The 23364-nt window shown below is 40.0% G+C and overlaps 1 protein-coding gene across 2 annotated transcripts in view; it reads left to right on the top strand.

Moving 5' to 3' along the window:
* The window catches only part of LOC311049182 (innate immunity activator protein-like), a 45858-nt gene that overhangs the window by 3349 nt on the left and 19145 nt on the right, over positions 1-23364 (top strand). The window contains exons 1-3 of one of the 2 annotated variants that reach the window (XM_084062666.1): positions 6929-7063; positions 11555-11710; positions 19613-19746. In XM_084062666.1, coding sequence (XP_083918792.1) covers positions 11653-11710; positions 19613-19746 — 192 coding nt within the window. In that variant the 5' untranslated portion in view covers positions 6929-7063; positions 11555-11652. Of the gene's footprint in view, positions 1-6928; positions 7064-11554; positions 11711-19612; positions 19747-23364 lie in introns of those variants that run through there. The other variant, XM_084062667.1, reaches the window with a different exon arrangement.

The following is a 23364-nucleotide window of genomic DNA, read 5'->3' as shown; positions in this document are numbered from 1 at the left end:
TGACATTCTTGCCTCATGGAAAACTGAGCGTGGTCCATGACACATAGTGGCTGTAGTAGCAGCAGGCTAGTAGTATAGTAACACTTATAAAAAGGCCTGAAGGATATTCAAAGAATTCCGTTGAGCCAGCTGTTGTGTGTCGTTGCTGGCTGCTGCCTTCACAAAATGTCCTGTCTCTGTGACACTGTGGGATTTGTGGTTTCATAAACGCAGCCATGAAGCCAACCATGACATCCACCAACTGGCTCAGCTTGATTCATGTTCATTCATGTTCAGCACTGTCTGCAGCACGACTCTGTGTGTACAAACTGAACCATTGACCCTAATGGCCATCATGCATTTAAGAAATGGCACTATATACTGTAGATAAATATATGGTCTCTGTCGGGGTGGAGACCTCATAATTATGTCCAAAATTGTTGCTTTTCAGGATTCAAATTCAAAAGTAGCTGATCTACAAGCTCGAAACGAGGCGCGAACACTGTTATGATCAAACAGGAGCGTTAATTTACGAATAAACGCGAAAAGTGAAAGTTTGGAGATAAGAGGTTTCTGCCCAATGATATGCCTAATGTCCAGGAAAGTGAGAAGTATAGAATCAGATATACAAGATATACAAGCTCGTAGTGCGGCACTCGGTGCCGCACTACGAGCTTGTATATCTTGTATATATATTTTTGAAAAATGTTGAAAATATGTGCAAATCCTTGAATATATATTGTTTTAAAGCGAACATTTTTAACTCAAATCGTTGCTTCTGGGAGGTCCCTGGAACAAAATATTTTACTTGGGGGTTGGCGGCCAAATACATATCATTTTGGGGGTCCTTGACATGAAAAGGTTTGAGCACCACTGATATAGAAACATACATTTTTCAGAATACTGTTAGGATTTAGAGGGCCTTTGTAGAATCGGCTTCCCCGATGGCAGGGAGCCATTGTTTGGTTAAACAGTAGGGATACTCTATTCGTCTATTGGAACCACACAGTGGCTTTCAGACTACTTGAGCATAAGTTACATTCCTGCAGTGGTTCCCACCTCACCAGCAATGTTTAAATCTGGTAATCTTGTGCTTATCATCATGGAGCATATGTCTGTCACATGACCTGCCTCTCTGCCAGTAGACAGACACTTACTATTGTTTAATCCGATCATCTTTTTAAAGCTCCCTCTCTTGTAGCGCTCGGGTGGTGCAGCGGTAAAGTGCCTGCATGCCCACCACCGCTGAGGAGGTTGTCGGTTCGAAACCACCGTGGTGCATGCGGCTTTGTCGAGCGTCTATACGAAGCACAATTGTCCCGTGTTTGGGGGGAGGGAAGCGTGATAATTGTCACTGCAGGTATTCCTACGGCCTGGGGCGGCACTTGTCGGCAGGGAGTGTTGAGCGGGAGGAGTAGGACGAAGGCTCTACCTACGTCCTCCCGGTGGGGGCTCCTCCTCACAGGTAGGTGAGTCAGTAGGATAAAACAGCAGTGACAACACAGAAATGTGTGTGTGGGGAGGAATTAATAATTGGCATAACGACTTGCCCTGCCTGGTAATCGAACCTTATGGTCTGTGATGGAATCTCTACTTGGCCAGGGGAGATATTGCACCTACAGCAGGGGTCTTCAACAGGGGGTCCGGGACCCCTAGGGGGTCCTCAGAGTTACTACAGGGGGTCCACTGTTACACTGTGCTGCTGTGACACCACAATTTCCCTTTGGGGATAATATAAAGTATTTCTCATCTCATCTCATCTCACCAAATCTTTGTGTGATATGACATATTTTATGTAGCATCCCCTAGCATCCCTTTTCTGAGGAGAACTTTTAGCCAAAAATAGCAGATCTGCAAGCTCACAACGCCTCGCAGCGCGAGGCGTTGAGAGCTTGTAGATCGGCTATTTTTGGCAAAGAGGTATAGGTGTAGAGGGAAAAAAGAGCAGACCAAGTAAACAAAAAAGGTTTAATCTGAAACACAATTTTATACAATATAGAGGGGTTCTGTTCTAGCTACCATACAGATGTAGTTATATTGTATTAACATACTTTTTGTTGCTACTACTGTTGTTTGTGAAGTGGGCCCTAAGAGGCATGCTAACAATGTTGAAGCCTGAGGGGCCCTTACCCCTTATGCCTAAACCTATTAAGATATTTTCTACTATTTTGAAAAACCTTTTAAAATAGTTCAAATTGCTGATCTACAAGCTCACAACGTGTCGATTTTTTCTATTTTCACTATTTGAAAATGTTTTTTCCAAAATAGTAACAAAACAAAAAAAGGCAAAAATGTTTAGGCATAAGTGGTAAGGCAAGGACAAGCTAGGGCCCTTAATGTGGGAAAGACTGAACCAAAAACTCGTTTTTTTTTCTTCTGTTTTTTCACTTGCTGCTATGGTATGTCGGTGCCATCGTGTCATTCGACACGTTCTGCTCTTGGTGTCTGAGAATTGCTGGACTTTGTCCAGAGTGTCTCTGTGCGTGGATTCCTGGAGAGCCAGAGAGAATATCGGGATTCTCCCTGAATGTGAACCATGCATTTTACACAGCAGGTGCTGAGCCTGTTGTGAGCCTGGAGGCCTGACCCCGGCCACAGTTTGTCAAATTGGACATAGTCCCCCCCCCTACAGCCTCTGGTAGTCTGGTTAGTAGACTTGGAGTCTATATTCGTTGGAATTATAGATATGGCATATCTCGGCTGTCAGGGCAGAAACCAACTATGTCCGAAAATATTGACTTTTCAGGATATGAAAAAAGAAACATGTTTTTAACACCATTCTATCCGGGAAACGCATCTCTGTAATTTTAGATTTATTTGGCTATAAAAAAATAGCAGATATACAAGCTCATAGCGTGACACCGATGTATGGAAGAAAATAAAAAAAGTAGAAAAACGGAGATAGTTGGTTTCTGCTCGACGGCGTTGATAGGTAACCGGAAGACCCCCCCCCCCCAAAACCCTCGCGAACCACCGGTTCTTCTGTTTGTTTTACTGAGGATAAGGTTCAAGTTTATGGTTAGGCATAGTTTTACTGAGGTTAAGTTTAGGAATAAGGTTAGGTTTTGGCACCGTTTTACTGAGGTTACGTTTAGGAATACCAGGTGAATACCGCCGGATTTCCCTCGGGGCGACTGTGTTTTGGGGGCGAGCGTTTTGGTATTCCGACGCTATAGTAGTAAAATGATGAAAATATTTCTGGTTCTAGTTCATGTTTCAGATACCAAAAGAACAGCATTGTTTGATGGGCCCTTAAACAGCCAGGAGGTGGCAGTAGATTTTCATTGACAAGTTTTATTGGCAGAGCAGCTGCAACATAAGTTAAACAATGCCTACATATTGTCATTCCATAATAAGTCCAAAGAGCAGTCACAGAGAACTGACAATGCTGCTGTGTCACGTTTTTCTGCTTACAATATGAAACTGCAGCCAGTAGACAAGTTGTATGCTAGTGTGTGTGGTGGTGGAAAGTAACTAAGTACATTTACTCAAGTACTGCACTTAAGTAGAAAAAATCATGTCCAATTTTCAGTACTTTTACTTCTACTCCACTACATCTCAGAGGCTAATATTGTACTTTTTGTCACATAGCGACGCATTGTGAGCTTGTAGATCAGCTATTTTCAAATGTTTTTTATATTTGAAAACTTGTGAAATGGGACATTCTGCATAATGAGTACTTTCTACTTTTGGTACTCCAAGTGCATTTTGATACCAGCACTTTTACTCAAGTAAATTTGGAATTCCGGACTTTTAATTGTAACAGAGTATTTCTACATTGCAGTCTTGATACTTTTATCTAAGTAAAAAACAAAAAGGGAGTACTTTTTCCATCACTGAGTGTGTGTGACAGAAGCATTGATTCATTTTGGGGGGGTTGGGAGTTAGTAGGGGGTTGATGTCTTGCCAAAAGTATTCTTTAGATGCTTAAAAAAAAAGAGTAGACATTAGCTTGGAATTGTTCCTCATATTTGAGCATTGGTGGAAAAAGTACTCAAATTCTTTACTTAAGTAAAAGTACCAATACTGCAATATAGAAATACTCTGTTACAACTAAAGTGAAAGTCCACAATTCAAAATTTACTTGAGTAAAAATACAAAAGTATTGGCATCAAAATGTACTTAAAGTGCCAAAAGTTAAAGTACTAAAATGTTTGAAAATAGCAGATCTATAAGCTCACGACGCGTAGTGAGCTTGTAGATCTGCTATTTTCAAATAGCCTATGTATAAAATAGGGCTAAAGTGGTTAATGTATGTTTCATAATAGCATCATTTATATCTGAAAAGTAACTAGTATCTAAAGTTTTCAAATAATTGTAGTGGAGTATAAGTACAATATTTGCCTCTGAGATGTAGTGGAGTAGAAGTAAAAGTACTGAAAATGGGGAAACACTCCAGTAAAGTAAAAATTCCTCAAAAGTGTACTTGAGTAAATGTACTTAGTTACTTTACACCACTGTATTTAAGCCTAAAGAAGAACTTGAGAACCACTTTAAACACTTAATTGCTCCGATATGTATTTTGGGCAGTGCTGTTTGCCCAGGATCTCGATACTGCTGCCCTTCTGAAAGCAAAGGATTAGGTCATAATGGTCTGCAAGTTTCAGTCCGTTTACTGGTTATCGCCTCACAGCTCTCAGAAGAAATACTGATAAGAGTTTAAAGTGAAATGTTAATTCATCATTATCATCATCTTAAATCAGTGTTATTGTTGACACAGTTCCAAACTCTAGTACAAGAGCAGAGTGTTATATGACTCCATGACCAGCGTTGCCATGTCTGCTTATTATAAGCGACTTTGGGCTTTGTCTTTCTGTAAAGTTGCTTGTAAATATTTGGTAGTTGCAGGTTGCATTTTTTTTGGGGAGCTTGATTCTAAAGTGCTTATTTGGGCTTTTTTCCTCACACTGTTTAAATCAGTGGTTCATGTCAAGGACCCTCAATTTAATTTAATGTATTTGTCAGCAGACCCGCCCATCTGAAAATATTTATTGCCAGGAACCCCTCAGCATCATAGAATATTTCTGACTAGCATTTAAGTGTAGTGCTGACTGACGCGGTTCTCATACAATTTGTGGATTTGGACCCTGCAGGTTTGTGCGTGTGTAGTGTAGTGTCAACCTTTAAATACCATGTCTAGTCCTTCCAGTCTCCTCTTCATATTAAGCATTGAGGTCATCTGTGAGGTTATTTTCTCATGGGTTGCCACCCTAAAAAAATGTCAGTCACATTAAAATCAATGGGTTAAAATGTTCCTCATTTACCTCAGCCGACACGACTGTGTAAAGGTAGGGATTAATGTAACTGTCAGGGTGAGTCAGATGTGCTGGTTGTTCATTACATTACATTACATTACAGTCATTTAGCAGACGCTTTTTTATCCAAAGCGACTTACAATAAGTGTATTCAACATAGGTAGGGAACGAAAACTACTAATCACCAGAAGTCTCAAGTGTACCAAGAGTATACCTAGCGCTAAGGTAAAAGTGCAATATATCAGCTACCTACTTTCTTAAACAGATGAGACAAAATAGCAAAATCAAATGAGCACGAGCTCAGACAAATAGGTGTATCGACTAAACAAGATCCAGTAAAACAATACAAAACTAAAACAAGAGTTCGTACAACTAGTTAACAACAAGTAGGCCAGGCAAAGAGGAAGGGTAGTGTTTCCTGAAGAGGTGGGTTTTCAGCCTGCGGCGAAAGATGGGCAGTGACTCTGCTGTCCTGACATCAGTGTGAAGTTCATTCCACCACTTTGGGGCCAGAACAGAAAAAAGTCGTGACCGTGTCGATCGACCAGAAGGACCCCTGAGTGACGAGGCAATCAGTCGCCCCGAGGTGGCAGACCGAAGTGGTCGGGCAGGGGTGTAGGCATCAACCATAGCCCGGAGGTAGGAAGGAGCTGTTCCTTTCACTTTTTTTTTTTTTTTTTTTTTTTTTTTTTTTGTTCTTTATTTACCCAGGGTAGTAGCTGAGCACAAGTGCTCATTTTCAGCAACGCCCTGCACGCCCTGCACAACGCACGCCCTGCACAACGCACTGCCCTATAGGCTAGCACCAAGGTTTTATACTGGATCCGAGCTGCTATGGGGAGCCAGTGTAGAGAACGGAGAAGGACGGTTGTGTGGGAGAACTTGGGGCGGTTGAAAACCAGACGAGCTGCAGCTTTCTGAACAAGCTCCAGAGGTCTGATGGCATGGCAGATGCCGGAGCACCAGCAAGTAGGGAGTTGCAGTAGTCCAGGCGGGAGATGACAGTCTCCCGTAGTCCTAGATTATGCCAATTGTATTGATAGCTACCATTCCTCCTTCGTTAATGGGATTGTTATGAACTTGTAGATCTGCTATTTTCAAATAGATGTGGTAGCCTAGTCTAGTGGGTCCCCAAATTATTTTGGGGGGTCCCCAGATGATTAGCTTAATGTACAACATTGTATTCTCACTCAACAGTAAACAAACTAACACAAGTGTATACAGGGTATTTGCACATTTAAAGTTACAATTTAATGACATTTAAGACCTTTTTAATACCAAATTGGTCAAATTGTCAAATATTACAAAAGAAATAGGCATATATTGTTAAAATAGCCGATCTACAAGCTCACAACGCCTCGCAGTGTGAGGCGTTGTGAGCTTGTAGTTTGGCTATTTTCACAATATTTATCTGTGGAATTCGAAGTGCTTGTCAGGGTGGGGGGTCCCCAGTTCAAATATGATTATTTTGGGGGGTCGTGGCCTGAAAAGTGTGGGAACCCTTGGCCTAGTCGCTTCTTATGGGCTTTTCTTCATAGACCTGGTTGCTTATGTCTCTCGCAAAATCTGGCAACACTGCCCCTGACTCCTCTGTTCTCAGCCTTGTGGCCTTGTGGCCACTCCCCCTCAATGGGCGAGTCCCACTAGCAGTAAGTGGGTGAGTCTCTCTCGCTCTCTCTCACACCTACTTTACACTCTGCTCACCAAAGCATTGTTACTTCAGTTACTTCAACCATTCAATACAAGGAATTCTAGACGCAACTTTACACTTTATCAAGATTTTGTTGCATTTTTCTTTCATTCTTTTTTTTGAACAGGCTGACCATGAAGTAAGTGCTTTTTTTTGTTGTATGGGATATACTGTCCTTCTGACACAATGTTGCTCTATGTATTTTTTATTTCATTGAGAGTTTTTTCATAGAGTCTGTTCTAGTCCAGTTAGTTCTAAAACATAAACATTTCAATGACCCCGATAACTCTGAGAGTGTACAAATGGAACCAAATGGACCCGGTTCCATTTGTACACTCTCAGAGTAACAGACCTGTAAGGGTCCATTTGGTTCCATTTGTACACTCTCAGAGTTACAGACTGGTAAAGGGTCCATTTAGAATCCCCTCAAGGAATCCTGAGGGGTCCGTGGACTGGACCCCCACTTTTTGAGAACCACTGCTTTCTAGGTTCTAGCTCAGTGGTCTTCAACAGGGGGTCCGGGACCCCTAGGGGGTCCTCAGAGTTACTACAGGGGGTCCACCAAAACTTTGTGTGATATGATTATTTTTTTTACCTTAACCACTTGAACCCTAACATCTCTTTTTCTGAGGAGAACTCTAGCCAAAAATAGCAGATCTACAAGCTCACAACGCCTCGCGCTGCGAGGCGTTGTGAGCTTGTAGATCGGCAATTTTTGGCAAATAGTTATAGGGTGTACGGGAAAAAAGAGCAGCAAAAGTTTATCTGAAACACAATTTTATATAATATAGAGGGGGGTCCCTGCTTCATCTCTTTCTCGGCTAGGGGGTCCTTGGCCTGAAAACGTTGAAGACCCCTGTTCTAGGCTCTAGCTAATTACCTGGTACAATGTCAGTTATAACAACAGTATTACTAAGTTTTGTCTTTTGGTGAAGAAGAGACATTGTCAAGTTTGAATTCACTCTTTTAAAGAGACTGCAGCAAACGTCTTGAATGGGTTTTGTTGCTATTTTTAAAAATGTCATTTTTGTGTTTATTGTATTGGTGGCAGCAGCTGATGACAGGGATGTTTTGGTTCGTTTCATGTTGCTTTAATTTGCTTTTAGACGTAACCAGTGGCACATGATGTGGAAGTGTTGCCTGTCATTAGCGTTTCCCCATCAGTCGTACGAGCTCTGTTAGTTAAGCACCTGATGATATGGTGCAGCGGTTCTGTTCAGGGTGGTACATGGAACTGTAACTGTGATTTAAAGTTATTTAGATTCCATAGAAGCCAGCATGTCTTCTATGGAAGCATGTTGCGGTTATTAGTTATTTTTAAGATGAAAGCGTATTTGAAGTGGTTAAACTAGCAAATGTAACTTAACTATATTAGTGGTCTCCCCTGGACCAGTGTTTATGTCAAGGACCCCCACAATGATATCATTTCATTTCATTCCAAACCTTTATTTATTCTAGAAGGACATTGAGGTTGGCCTCATTTTCAGATCACAGAGACAATTTCATTTTCATTTTTACATCAATATTAATATAAATGATAAAACAAAACAAAACAGAAACAAAACAAAAACAGAAACTTTCCCCTATCTTGTGATACAACACACATTTAAAAGTAGTTGCAGATACTTGTGGGCAGGTTTTCAATCAAAAATTAAATTGACTGTATGTTATGGGGGAACAGATCTTAAATTTAAGCTGTAGGTCTTTCCAAGTGGTTGGGACATTAAAACAAAAGGCTGTTTTCTCCAGTTCAGTCTTTACTTTTGGGACATGTATTTGGCCGCGGACCCCCATCTGAAAATGTTTTGTGCCAGGGAGGGAGACCCCCAGAAGAGAAGATTTGTGAAAAAATCCAAAATTTTCCACATTTTCCACACTTTTTCAAGATTTTTCTAATTTTTAAAAAATATAGCAGATGTACAAGCTCGCAGCTTTGTAGATCTGCTATTTTGGAGAACCACTGTTCTAAACCAAGGGTTCCCCAAACCTTTCAGGCCGCGACCCCTCAAAATAATCATATGTTTTCAACTGGGCACCCCCCACCCTGACAAGCACTTGGAATTGTAGAAGTTGAGGCATTATTTAGTTTGACTCGGTTCTACAGATAAATATAGTTAAAATTGCAGATATGCGAGGCGTTGTGAGCTTGTAGATCGGCTATTTTCACAATGTTTGCCTCTGTCTTACGTAATATTTGACAATTTGACCAATTTGTTATTAAAAAAGGTCTTAAAAGCCCTTAAATTGTCATAAATGTGCAGATAACCTGTATACACTTATACTGTTATGTTGGTTTGTTTACTGTTGAGTGAGAAAACAATGTTGCACATAGCTAATAATCTGGGGACCTCCCCCAACAAACTATTTGAGGACCCCCTGTCCCCTTTAGGGGCCCAGACCCGCAGTTTGAGAACCACTGCCATAAGGAACAATTGTTAGATGAAGCATACTTGACTTGGCAGTGAGTGATGTGTTGGGCTAATGACTCAGACATGAGACATGATCCCAGAGCCTAGATAAGTCCCAGTTCCAAAGCATTACGCATCATGCATGTTGATACTCTGTGTCTGGGGAGCTTCCTGTGACTGAACTACCTGTTTGTGAGAGCCTGACATCATCACAATATACAGCTTGTGTTGTGGACAATGATTAACTGAAAATGCAATGAGCCATAAGATTCAAGTTTGGTGAGTTCTTTTAAACACATGAGCGCCTCGCCTCTATGCTGTGATTTCTTGCATGATTGATCAAAAATGATGTGGTTGTTCTTTAGAGTTCTCAAATTCTGCCCGAACCCGACCCCACCCCGACCCGACCCAGCGTTTTCGGGCCGGGTCGAAATTGTATGTATGAGACGAGCCTCTGGTTCCGTAAAAAAAAAGTATATATATATATTTTAAATATATATTACCCCTAAAAAAGAAAATTCAACTGCCTCTTGCAGCCGAACGGTAAGGCAGACAGAAATGGCAGTAGATGTGTTGGATGCAGCTCAAAATGAACTGAAAAATGAACACTCAGGTATCTAGTTTGTCACCTTCCGACCCTCCTAGCCCGTGTTATTAAAAAAACACTGGCGAAAATGTCCAAAACTCAAAAGTGGCCGTTTTCAAGATGTTTTGGTCATTATCTGACCGTGTATTTGAACTGTACTTTCATGTGCTTTTTTTCTGCAAACTTCTAAATAAAGTATTCAATCAATCAACCTCTGGAACGGAAGTTCTAATCTGCTCAGTTCAAAGCTACTGTTGGATGCGTGACTTTGATGACACGGCAACAAAAAAAAACATGTTGTTGGATTTTTCGGGCCCAAATTTTGGGTAATTGTTCGGGCCGGCCCAGTTAGGGCCCAGTTAGGGCTGGGCCTTAATGTTCGGGCCTGTTGAGAACTCTAGTCTAGAGGTTGAACTGTTCCTACTTTATGGGTCTGAACTCACACTCCTTGAGTACTCATGGGAGTTGAGCAATCTCCCATGTTTGTCCAGGCATTGTTTAGTGGGTGTGTAGTTCAACTCAGGGACAGACACGGCCCTTCCTACGCACACCTGGACAGACTGAACGTGACTAGTAGCCACAACCAAGCCTCAGTAATCACCAAAAACAATGGTTAATGTCTTCTCTCTTCCAAGAGGAAGGCATTAAGAAGAAGTCCAGCAATTTCCCCCTCAAAATAACTACTTCTTTCTGAGACATATCCCATAATCATCATTTTGCTAGAAATGTAAAAAACAAACCAAAAAAAAAACAGTCACTTTGGGATCTTAGCTGAAGTTAAACACAGCAAATCTCACTTAATAATAATAAGAGTTGTTGAACGACAGGTCTACAATATTGCATTAAACCTATATTATGTAACATGTATGCTATCACAAATAGCACAATCACAAAGTCACAACTTTTCATCAATTAAAAACAATTCCAAAAATGTCCAGTATTTCATAAATCAAAAAATAAATGAATAATAATGTTTAAAAAGTTTCGCGCTGCATTGCGAGCTTGTAGATCTGCTATTTTGACTAGTTTGCGTCTTTCTCTTTCGGGTCTCGTGCTAAACATTTTGGGAACCACTGCTGTGCAGGGCCAGGGATGGATGGTCATTGTTACGGCAATGCTCTGCAAGATACTTGCCGTCTATATGGGGGTCTCTTTGTCTGTGTGCGTGTGTGCGTGTGTCTGTGTGTCTGTGCGTGTGTCCAGAGCTAATCTTGCAAAGCAAAGCACTGGACCGATCACTTGGCACTGCCAATAGGCCACAGAAGTACACACACAAATGTTGTTCCCCGTGTGTTTTATACTTGTATTCTTTAGTTTTAGAGCTGAACTCAACGTGGCTGTCTGTGATCGTACTGAAATCTTGCCAGTCATATCATATGTCATAGATATGTCATAGACATAGACACAGGCTATGATGTCACAGGCTATGATGTCACACAGGCTTATTTACATGTCTGAGATCCACATTGGAGCCCCACAGCGTTTCTGTTGTGAAATAGAGGAGTTTTATGTTACTAGGGTGTAGTAACAACATAAAAACTACTTTAGCCTTATTGGTTATTGTATATTGGGTAATTGCTGACAACTGTCATGGCTGGAACCTGCAATAAAACTGTAATTGTTTCCTTTTTTCCAGGGCATGGTAAAAACCTTGACATGATCCTTTGGCTCCTCCTCCACCTGTGAAGAATCTCAGACAGAAGAAGCTGAGCTACAGCGCTAACGCTAACTAGCATGATGGAGTGCAACGGGGAGATCAGCGACACGGACAGCGGGATCATCCTGCATTCTGGTAAGAAGAAGAAGAAGAAGAAATCCACTTCCTGTGGCGACCTTTATGAAAATAAAGAAATCGTCTCTGTAGCTCATAGCGAGTGCCGCGCTATGAGCTTGTATATCTGCTATTTTTGGAAAAAATCTTGTGCAAATCTTTGAATATGTATTGTTTTGTTAGCCTGGGTGCCAGCCTGCTTCGCTGCGTTCGGCGGACTTTTTTTCTCTCTCCGCTTCTCAGTCTGGAATGCACCCCATTGACTCGTCTTGGAGAACTACACAGGAAGTACACAGGAACTACATATGTTACGTTAGGCAACGTCGTTGCTGATTGGATGTTGTTCAAACTGTCGCAAAAATTGCTTGTTCAGGGTGGGATTGTCGGGTCTCTTCTCTACATGTAAAGTGTCTTGAGACAACTTGTTGTGATTTGACACTTTAATAAAATTGAATTGAATTGAATTGAAACGAATGACGAATCAAAACGATCACACCGTTTGTTTTGTCCCGCCCCGCACCACAGACCAATCAGAAGCCACGGTAGGTTTGGAACCGTGGCTGCTGTGTCCCGCCTCCTGGAGATAGGAGGCATTCCAGACTGAGAAGCGCAGAGAGAAAAAAAAATCCGCCGAACGTAGCGAAGCAGGCTGGCACCCAGGCTATTGTTTTGTACCTCAAATCTTTGCTTCTGAGGGGTCCCTGGAACAAAACATTTTGAGATGGGGTCACGGCCAAATACATATCTAAAATGTTTAACAGTATGTTTCTATATCAATGGTGCTCCAACTTTTTCATGTCAAGGACCCCCAAAAATTATATGTATTTGGCCGCGGACCCCCATCTCAAAATATTTTGTTCCAGGGACCCCCCAGAAGCAAAGATTGAAGTTAAAAATGTTCGCTTTAAAAATATATATATTCAAAGACTTTCACACATTTTTCACGATTTTTCTAAAAATAGCAGAATTTTTGAATAGCTGAATGGGATAACATTAATTTTCGAAAAACAATTAAAAACGTGGAGATCAGAGTTTTTTTTCTGCCCGACAACAGCGGTACACTACATAAATGCCTGTGCAGCGTGGTTGCTAACCAGTCTCCACCGGTGGCCGGGGGGCAGAGAAAGGGTGTGTGTGACATTCAAAGCATTTCATGTTAAGAATGTTGCTTCGTGGTCAGTCAGTGTTGCCAGATTTCGCGAGAAAAATAAGCTACTAGGTCAATGAAAACGAGCCCAAAAGAAGCAACCTTTAAAGAACTTTAAACCTAATATATGCATCGGATATTTGAAAATAGCAGATCTGCAAGCTCACAACACGTTGCATCAATCTGCTATTTTCTGCTATTAAAAAAAGAAAATCTTGGGGAAAAAAGTGAAACATTTTGAATCTTTTTTGAAACATTTTAACAACACAACACAACACTGTGAACAAATAATATCCATACATTTCCTTGACATGGTCATTTTTGAGAACCACTGGTTTAAACAACATTAGGAAACAAGCCCAAATAAGCAACTACACTTGCAAAAAAATTGCCAATATTTACAAGCAACTTGAAAAGGTTGCTTATAATAATCAGACCTGGCAACTCTGATGGTCAGTGTCATTCACATGGACGCAGACAGTTCTTTAACACTAACTTTTGAGCATTTGTTTGTATAATACCATAATCATATTATAGTGATTTATTGTGCTTGTTTATTCAATTAGTTCAGGAATCTCTTTATATTAACCACTTAAGCCCCCATATACTTCATCATTATATACGACCAATAGCAAAAAATAGCCTATATCCTCACGCTCACTGGTATATATGTATCTGTTATTTTTGAAAATCTTTTAGAAGAATGTTTGAACATTCTGATCTACTGTATAATGATGTGCCCAAAATAGACAGACCATGTTCAAAGTGGCTCAAAGGGGATTGTTAGGAAATGCATCATTATATAATTATGGCCTCTTTCAAATGTGGGGCAAAGCAGCGATCTACCGGGGTGATCTACTGGGGAGATCTACCGGGTTGATCTACTGGGGAGATCTACCGGGGTGATCTGCCGGGGAGATCTACTGGGGTGATCTACTGGGGTGATCTACCGGGGTGATCTACCGGGGTGATCTACCAGGGTGATCTACCGGGGTGATCTACCGGGGTGATCTACTGGGGTGATCTACTGGGGAGATCTACTGGGGAGATCTTCTGGTTAGATCTACTGGGGAGATCTACTGGGGGCATTCTGGTGGCCTAGTAAAGTGGTTCTCAAATCTTTTCATGTCAAGGACCCCAGCATTGATATGTATTTGGCCGTGGACCCCCAATCGGACTTTCTTTTGTGCCAGGGACCCCCCAGAAAAGAAGATTTACGTATTAAAATATTTCAAAATTAGCAGCGATTCGTCAGACAGTACAATAAAGTGTAGAATTCTAGGCAAGGCAAGACATGACCTTTTCATACTTGAATGGTAATGTCATGTGATCCTTGCTCATTGTATTATAAGTATACTCATTATATAATACCTACCCAGTCCAGCTTCACAAAAGAACTCTTACAATTACAGGCGACGAAAATAACCAAATAAAGGACATTGCATTTTAAAGTGATTCAAGTTGATTGAAGAACACAGTCAACATTAAATGTTGACTTGTGTGTCACTTTTAGATTTCTTTAGGCTATTCAAAAATAGTAGATATACAAGCTCATAGCGCGGCACCGAGTGCCGCGCTATGAGCTTGTAGATCTGATATTTTTGTAAAATCGTGTAAATGTGTGCAAATCTTTGAATGTATGTATATTTTTTGAAGCGTTTTTTTTTATCGGCCTCAGGTCTAAATGGGTTAAATCAGGCTGCTTCCTCGTTCAACTCTTTAAGTCAAGAATGTTTTGAATATCACGGTATATAATTCAGGGATTCTGCCAGACCAGACCAGTCCAGATCAGTCTAGGCAGTAGCACCACACCACTGAGACTGTATTGGTCAGCGCTGAGACTATTTGAGAAAAATATAATACTATAGGGCACTGTAATATGCTGTATTTTGAAGAATGTTTTCACTGTTGCTACACTTAAAATATAAAATAAGTGTGAACCCGTCCCATAGTCATGTTGAGTCACTATTGAGATATTTGGCATAATAATTGAGGTATGAAATTGTGTGTATGCCCAGCGTGTGCAGGCACGTGGCCCCTGCCCCCTCCTCCAGGAAACCCTGTAATTAGTGGCATTACTATTAAACTAGTACAGAAAACGTAATTTATTTCCAACAGTAATTTTAACTTATGGTTTCATTTTCATTACCACTGAATGTCATTGAAAGTGCAGTGAAAGAATGACAGGGTCTTTCCAGCAAGGGTTCAAACCATGTGTGTGACATGTGTTCCAACCAGAACTGTCTATCTTGCGTGGGAAAGTACCTACAGCAAGTAGTAAGTAACTGTACTTACAATTTTGTACTTTTACTATAAAGTCACCCATGCAAAATAATGAATACGTAATTTTGATGCCAATACTTCTGTATTTTTTCTAAGGTAAATTTTAGAACACAGGCGGTTTTACTTGTAACAGAGTAATTCTATATTGTTCTTCCAGCACTGCGTTGTGCAATGGTGAATAGTGTTGATTTTGACAGCACATTTTTATTCACTTTTAGTCATAGTCTTTTGACTCAAATTCCATTTAGTTTTAGTCATATTTTAGTTATAGGAAATGTTTTAGTTTTAGTGGACATATTTTAGACTAAAATGTATTTTGGCGGTGCCTTGATGGCGTCGTAATGGCTGATTTTACACTTGGTTGCACTCTGAAAATAGAAGATCCAAAAGCTCACAACGCGTCGCAGCGCGACGCGTTGTGAGCTTGTAGATCTGCTATTTTCAGAGCGCAACACCTGAGCGCAACCAAACATAAAATGACTTGTCTTTTAGTTCTACCGGATCTCTTCTCCACTAGTCCCTCACTGACATTTTAGTCTAGTTTTTATTTGTTGACGAAATTGTCAACATATTTAGTCTTAGTTTTAGTCATCATAGCTTAGTTTTTATTTAGTTTTCGGCAGTGAACAAAAAGTAGTCGACAAACATTTTTCGTCATAGTTTTAGTAAAATCGAAATCAACACTGTTGGTGACGAAAAACATTAGGAATCATTCTCTGTCTCAGCTCTAGAACGAGTTTTGAGAACAAAATGCACTGAGGGCTCTGCATGCTTCAGAGATTATTACCTAATTCCCTGCAGGTCCTGACTGATATCTATGAGAGCATGAGGTGTGACAGGAGGACAAAGACAAGCAGAGAATACATAATGCCACCAGAATGGTTACTAAGGGCTGAGCTAAATAAACAGTGATACCCAGCTTAGTGACAACAACTTGTTTTGTGTCTGGACTCTGGGCTGACTCTATCCTGGCTGCAGTGGTGGAAAGTAACTAAGTACATTTACTTAAGGACTGTACTTAAGTACAAATTTTGAGGTATTGTTGTATTTCCACTTTCCGATATTTTTTGCTTCTACTCCACTGCATCTCAGAGGCAAATATTGTACTTTTACTTCACTACAATTATTTGGAAACTTTTAGTTACTAGTTACTCTTCAGATATAAATTATGATTTTATGAAACATACATTAACCACTTTAGCCCTATTTTATACCTGGGCTATTTGAAAATAGCAGATCTACAAGCTCACAACGCGTCGCATCGCGACGCGTTGTGAGCTTGTAGATCGGCTATTTTCAAACATTTTAGTATTTTTGCTTCTGGTACTTTAAGTACTTTTTGATGCCAATACTTTTGCACTTTTAATCAAGTGCGTTTTGAATTCTGGACTTTTTACTTGGACCAGAGTACTTCTACATTGCAGTATTGATACTTTTACTTTAAGTGACAAATGTGAGTACTTTTTCCACCACTGCTTGTGGCTGTAGAGGTTCCATTGTAGAGAGAGAGCAGACCGTCGTCGTCACATGGCTGAATGACTTGATGGAGGTTAAGAATGTGTGGAGCACAAGACGTGCATTGTGGAAGACTATTAGGTGTTGCAAATAAAAATGAATTGCTTAATCCTATCTCCCCCCACGTCACACACACACACAGAGAGAAGAGAACTCTGAGTTAACATGCCTGTGTGAGGAGGAGGAGGAGAACGACCCAGAACTAATTAAATACTGAGTCTGGAAACAAAACAACATCAGATGACTTAAATATCATTACAAAAAGGACAGTTCAGTATGAGATAAATACAGATATTATTCAAACATACGGGTGCAACTAAAATAATGTTTGATAATTCAATTAATTGAAAAAGTTATCTTTTTTTTTGTTGCAGAAACATGCAATGCTCCTAGGATTAGGTTCAAGTCCATAAACAAATCAATAAGTATAAATTATGGCCACATAATGATTTGCAGTGTTTTACGTGAACAGCAGAGCCATTCATAAAATAGTAACATCGGTAGCAGTTGAACAACAGCAGTCCACACGACATGCATCTTCATTTGTTTCTAGATTTTCTATTTTCCAGTGGTGTAAAGTAACTAAGTACATTTACTCAAGTACTGTACTTAAGTGCAATTTTGAGGTACTTTTACTTTACTGGAGCATATCCAATTTTAAGTACTTTTACTTCTACTCCACTACATCTCAGAGGCAACTATTATTACTTTTACTCCACACTATTTCACAACTTTCACAACTACATCAGTGGTGTGTTCTACCGTTATACGCTGTATACGCCATATACAGTCCAGATTTTTGGGGGGAAAAGTGTATATAGTCTAGTAACTATTTCATCCATTGAAAACGCGAGAGCGTTTACCCTCGACCACACGCATCGTATCGTATCGTGTACCCTCCAAAAAACCTAGAACACACCACTGATGTAGTTACTTTGTAGATTTTTGATTATTTTTACAAAACATACATTAACCACTTCAGCCCATATTTTCCGGCCATTTGAAAATAGCAGATCTACAAGCTCACACTGTATGGCGATGGGACGCATTTTCAAAATACTTTTGATACATTTTGATCTTGTGAAATGGGACATTCTGCAAAATGACTACTTTTACTTTTGGTTCTTTAAGTATATTTTTGATGCCGATTTACTTGTAACAGTAACAGAGTATTTCTACATTGCTGTATTGATACTTTTACTTACCGTAAGTAAAAAAGTACTTTTCCCACCATCGCTATTTTCAGCTTTCAAGTGACATGTCCTGTTCCACCAAGTGAAGGAACAGGACATCTTTGCGTATTCTAATTTATACCTCCAAAAATTGATGATTTCAGATTGAAGATCATCTTATCAAGAGTATAATTATAATGTAGCTGTGTCACTGGGTGGATTATAGCAATAGCAGAACCTATATGTATAATCACCTGTGTTTGTTTTCTGCCCTGAAAAGGAGTCATTATACTTCAGCTTTGTTGCATAGCAATAATCTTGGTAACGTTAGATAACCTGCATTCATTCTTGACTTTTTAACTTTACAAACTTTCTGTACAAACAGGCAAAGTGATTTCATTTGTATACTTGGCCAGACAGTGGTTCTCAAACTTATTTCATATTTTAAGTGTATAGCAACAGTGAAAACGTTATATATTTTTCTGAGTTTTTTTGGTCTCGGCGCTGACCAATTCAGTATCACTGGGGAGGTGCCTACTGGTCTGGATTGGTCTGGACTGGACTGGTCTGGTCTGGCAGAATCCCTGAATTATACCTTGATATTCAAAACATTCTTGACTGAAAGAGTTGAATGAGGAAGCAGCCTGATTTAAGTCAACATTTAATGTTGACCGTGTTCTTCAATCAACTTGAATCGCGTTAAAATAAAACAATTGGTTTACTTCGTTGCCTGTAATTGTTAGAGTTTTTTTTTGTGAAGATGGACTAGGTATTCTGAATGTACTTATAATACAATGTGCAAGAATCACATACCATTACCATTCAAGTATGAAAAAAGTCATGTCGTGCCTAACCACTTAAGCAAGACAATTCCTTAATTGTTTAGGAAACAGCGCTAGTGTGATGGGAACCTCCTTTCACGTTGTTTCACAAAACGCACATTTAGGACTTGGTCATTCAAACATTTTCAGTCGTGAGATTTTATTTTGCTTTAATCCATGTGTATTGTATTTATTGCAATTAGCTCTTGTCCATAGCGTTAGAAGGCGTTCTCCTTAGCGCTGTGGTACTTTCAAGCCGTTGCCCGCACACCTGCGGTAGCACAGGCTACTACAGACTCTCGTCTGTAGTAGCCTAATAAAAAAAAATATACACTTTCATACACTTTCACTACTCACCAAAACCAAGACGGTTTTAAGAAGCCTACTTTCCTTAGTGGGAACACTCTGAGCCCCCCACCTCACATCTAAAAGAAAATATTTCACCGGAAGGAACAATCTGGTATAATAGAAATAGCAGTGGACTAAAAAAAAAAGAATCCTTCCAGTGAAATATTTTCTTTTCTGGCCCAAAAAGTGTATTTTCGACGTGAGGTGGGGGGCTCAGAGTGTTGCTATCTGTTCTGCAGCTTACTACCATGCTTAAAATGCTTAAAATATATAAATAAAAGTGCCTTAAAAGGACTGTTCCGTGAGTGCTGGTATTCTCTTACTGAGATTTATTGCAAAAGTTACTTTTCCTGACTGTGCACCCGGTAAGAAAGTTGAGTATTGTTGAAAAGAGTTGAAGTCGTGCTCGCACCCTAAGACAGTTTTAAACAGTCTTTGTTTTGGTGAGTAGCGAAAGTGTATTCTTTATTTTTACTACAGGCGAGAGACTGATTTCATATACCGTGTGTGGGCAACGGCTCGAAAGTCCCTTAGCGTTAAGGAGAACTCCTTCTAACGCTATGGACCAGAGAGCTCTATTGCATCATCATGTCACACAGGCTCTGACAGTGTGTTGTGTTATTGCATCATCATGTAGGCTCTGACAGTCCCACGACTCACACCAAGGACGTGACCACTCATACCCGCGCCATGAAGCTCAAACACCAGGCGCTGCAGGACCGCTTGGAGCTCTGTGTGCTGGAGCTGAAGAAACTCTGCATCCGAGAAGCTGTGAGTAACTCATGATGAACTACATGTACACCATGCACCAAGAGACACGTCTTTCATCATCAGGCACACTGTTACAAAGTCAAGGGACCTTACTAAAAAAGTTCAAACATATTATTACCCCCCCTCTCAGGAGGTTGAGTACGTTAGAATGAACGAATGATAAAATATATATATTTTTAATTGTGTTACGTTATTCATATAAATGGGACTGGGTTGGGGAATAAAAAAAAATAGGCCTATTTTAGAAATACAATTTATATTCTTAACCTATTAAGACCTGGAACGCATCTGTGTCACTTTTTGATTTGAGCTAAAAGGCATTATTTTACACTTTGGCTATTAAATATCTGGTCAAAAGTACTTCCCACGGCTATGCAAGGGTGTGAAGAGAAGAGTAATGTTATGACCTACACCTGGTGACCCCTAGGGTTAGGGTCGCAAGAAGTAGTATGCTAGCTGGAGGCTAATTACATTAAACTAAGATGAATGTACGTATATATATGAGTGCCATGTTGATCCCTGAGGCGTTCTCTGCACACACACACCCTATAGACCAGGGGTCTTCAACAGAGGGGCCGGGACCCCCTAAGGGGGTCCTCAGAGTTACTACAGGGGGGTGGTTGCCAAATCTTTGTGTGATAGGAGCTTGTTTACTTGAACCCTAGCATCCCTATTCTGAGGAGAACTTTAGCCAAAAATAGCAGATCTACAAGTTGTAGATCGGCTATTTTCCGCAAAGAGGTTTGGTGTAGAGGGTGAAAAGAGCAGACCAAGTACAGAGCCAAAGGTCAAGTGTGCTAAGTATTGAGGGTTTAAGTGGTTAAATGTCTGAAATAAACAACACAACACTGATGATGATAGTGTATCAAGCTATCCATGAAATCTATGAAAAAGTTTAATCTGCAACACTCTTTTATTGTTTAATCTGCAACATGTAGTGGGGGGTCCCTGCTTCATCTCTCTCTCAGCTAAGGGGTCCGTGGCCGGAAAAACGTTGAAGACTCGTCAACCCTGTAATAAAGGGGTCTTCAACAGGGGGTCCTCAGAGTTACTACAGGGGGTCCGCCAAATCTTTGTGTGATAGGATTTTCTTTTTTCACATTAACCACTTGAACCCTAACATCCTTTTTCTGAGGAGAACTTTGGCCAAAAATAGCAGATCGGCTATTTTTGGCAAAGAGTTAAAGGTATGGAGGGAAAAAAGAGCAGCAAAAGTTTATCTGAAACACAATTTTATACAATATAGAGGGGGTCCCTGCTTCATCTCTCTCTCAGCTAGGGGGTCCTTGGCCTGAAAACGTTGAAGACCCCTGCTGTAATAGATTATGGACTACAGGGGTGTGAAGAGAATAATAATACATCAGACCTATATGGCGCTTTTCTTAGTATCCAAAGTGGCTTTGTATTAGAATATGGACAACAGGGGTGTGAAGAGAAGAGCTGTCGGCTAATTACATCGCGGCAAACTACAATGATGATTTTTCTTTATTAAAGTGTCATGCTTCCAAAGAAGCCCAGCCCATATGGACTTACAGGACACTTTTACATTTCATATGACATGAACAATGAACCGACATGATAATTCAGTCACAAACAATGATCAAACAAATAACAAACTAAAACACACAAGCTTCATACTGTACATGACAGATTACATACATAAATACAACTTTAAATACAGCATTGGGCCTGTCACCTCACATCTTTAACCAAGGAGACCGGACATGAACCTAATTGAAAAGCTGTCTTCTACGATGCATGTGCCATGTTGATGCCTGAGGAGTTTGTTCTCTGCAAGAAATCACTCAGACAAGAAATCACTGCTGTGCAGTTCGTCCTCATGTCATTCAGGAACAACCTTTTTAAAATGACATAATAGCATCATAGCGAAACCAGACAGGCAGGCAGTATTTTTGCTTTTATTACGTGTCAAATATCAACAGTAAATTATAATTTGGTCATCGAAATGTGATCCTTTTTTTTTTTTTTGGTGGGACTGAGTTGTACCTGGCTGTAGGGCAAACTCCTCATATAGATGATCATTCTTTTCCTGTTGACAAATGGGCTTGGCCGCGTCCTGCTGGGACATGTCTTTAGGAGAGGTGTACAAATGGGGGAGTTGACACCTCTCCCTGTTTTTTTTTTCAGTGACAAAAGAAACTTAAATTCATGGGAGAGACTCTTATTCTCATGCGATTGTGTCTGTCTCTTTAACACGTTAAAACCGGGAAAGCTTCTGTGTCATTTTTAGATTTTAGCTATATATATATAAATATATATATACTGTATGTAGCAACATAAGTTTTTCAGAAAACTCTTAGGATTTAGAACAGTGGGTCAGAACGGCGGTTCTCGAAAATAGCAGATATACAAGCTCACAGCGCGTCACTTCGTGCCGTGCTGTGAGCTTGTACATCTGCTATTTTTGAACATTTTGTTTGAAAAACAAACTTGAAAAACGTTTTTTTTTTCACACAAATCTTCTCTTCTGGGGGTCCCTGGCACAAAAATACATATCATTTTGTGGGGGTCCTTGTTGGCATGAAAAAGTTTCTGAACTACTGCTTTAGAAGGCATTTGTAGAATGGGCCTCAGGTTTGAATGGGTTAAGAGAGGAAGAAGAGTGATTCAGATTGAAGAGAACAGGATGTTCTTCTGGCTGCTTTGACCGTTTCTCAGGTGAAATCAGTCATGTGAGTTCAGTGCAGAGTGGCTTTAACTTCTGGTGCTCCAGGTTTTGGTTTGATTTCTTTTAATGTTTTAGGGGGGGGATTTGTTTGGGTGAAATTGTTCTGGGGATTTGTTCAGTTTTTTCATCAAATGACCATCCTAGGTTACAATAACAGCATTGCATTGACCTATGAACTGGTTTTCATAAATAAACAAAGACAGTAGCATGTGCATATTTTACATTATTGTAACTAAACCATTAAAGACGTGGTGAAATGAAAAATATGTTTTGCAGACTAGCAGACTTTTAGAGCATATTTTTGATTTTTGATTTGATTTATTTATTCGCACAATAAAAACAGAACAAAAGTAACATCATTAAAACAACACAGAAATAAGTGCAGGTGAGAAAAGGAAACCCATAAAGGGCTTATAAAGATTCTCACCTAAAAATAATAAACAAGTAGTTAAACAAAAATAAAGTTAAACATACTAATCAAACATAAGACATAACAAACACAAATACCTTGAGTGCAGTTCAATGTGTGGGTGTGAGTGTCTGTGTATTGTGTGTGTGTGTGTGTGTGTGTGTGTGTGTGTGTGTGTGTGTGTGTGTGTGTGTGTGTGTGTGTGTGTGTGTGTGTGTGTGTGTGTGTGTGTGTGTGTGTGTGTGTGTGTGTGTGTGTGTGTGTGTGTGTGTGTGTGTATGCAGAAAGATATGTTAAATGGTAGATGGAGAATGATGCTTGATTCATCAGGCCGGCCCTTAGCATACCCACAGTCAATCAATTTTTATGTATTTTTTCGTATAAAAAGTCCCTACATTTTTTATTTCTTCCTGTAAATGCAAAATAGAGAATAAATAAATATTACACCCATACTAAGGTATCCTCTAAAATGTAGTTACTATGGCCAGGTTTTGGGTGACAATAGCCTTTGAATTTCGAT

Source organism: Gymnoscopelus microlampas (genome assembly GCF_963454915.1).
Source record: "Gymnoscopelus microlampas genome assembly, chromosome: 7".
NCBI classification, from domain to species: Eukaryota; Metazoa; Chordata; class Actinopteri; order Myctophiformes; family Myctophidae; genus Gymnoscopelus; species Gymnoscopelus microlampas.
This window is presented reverse-complemented; position numbering and strand designations above follow the sequence as displayed.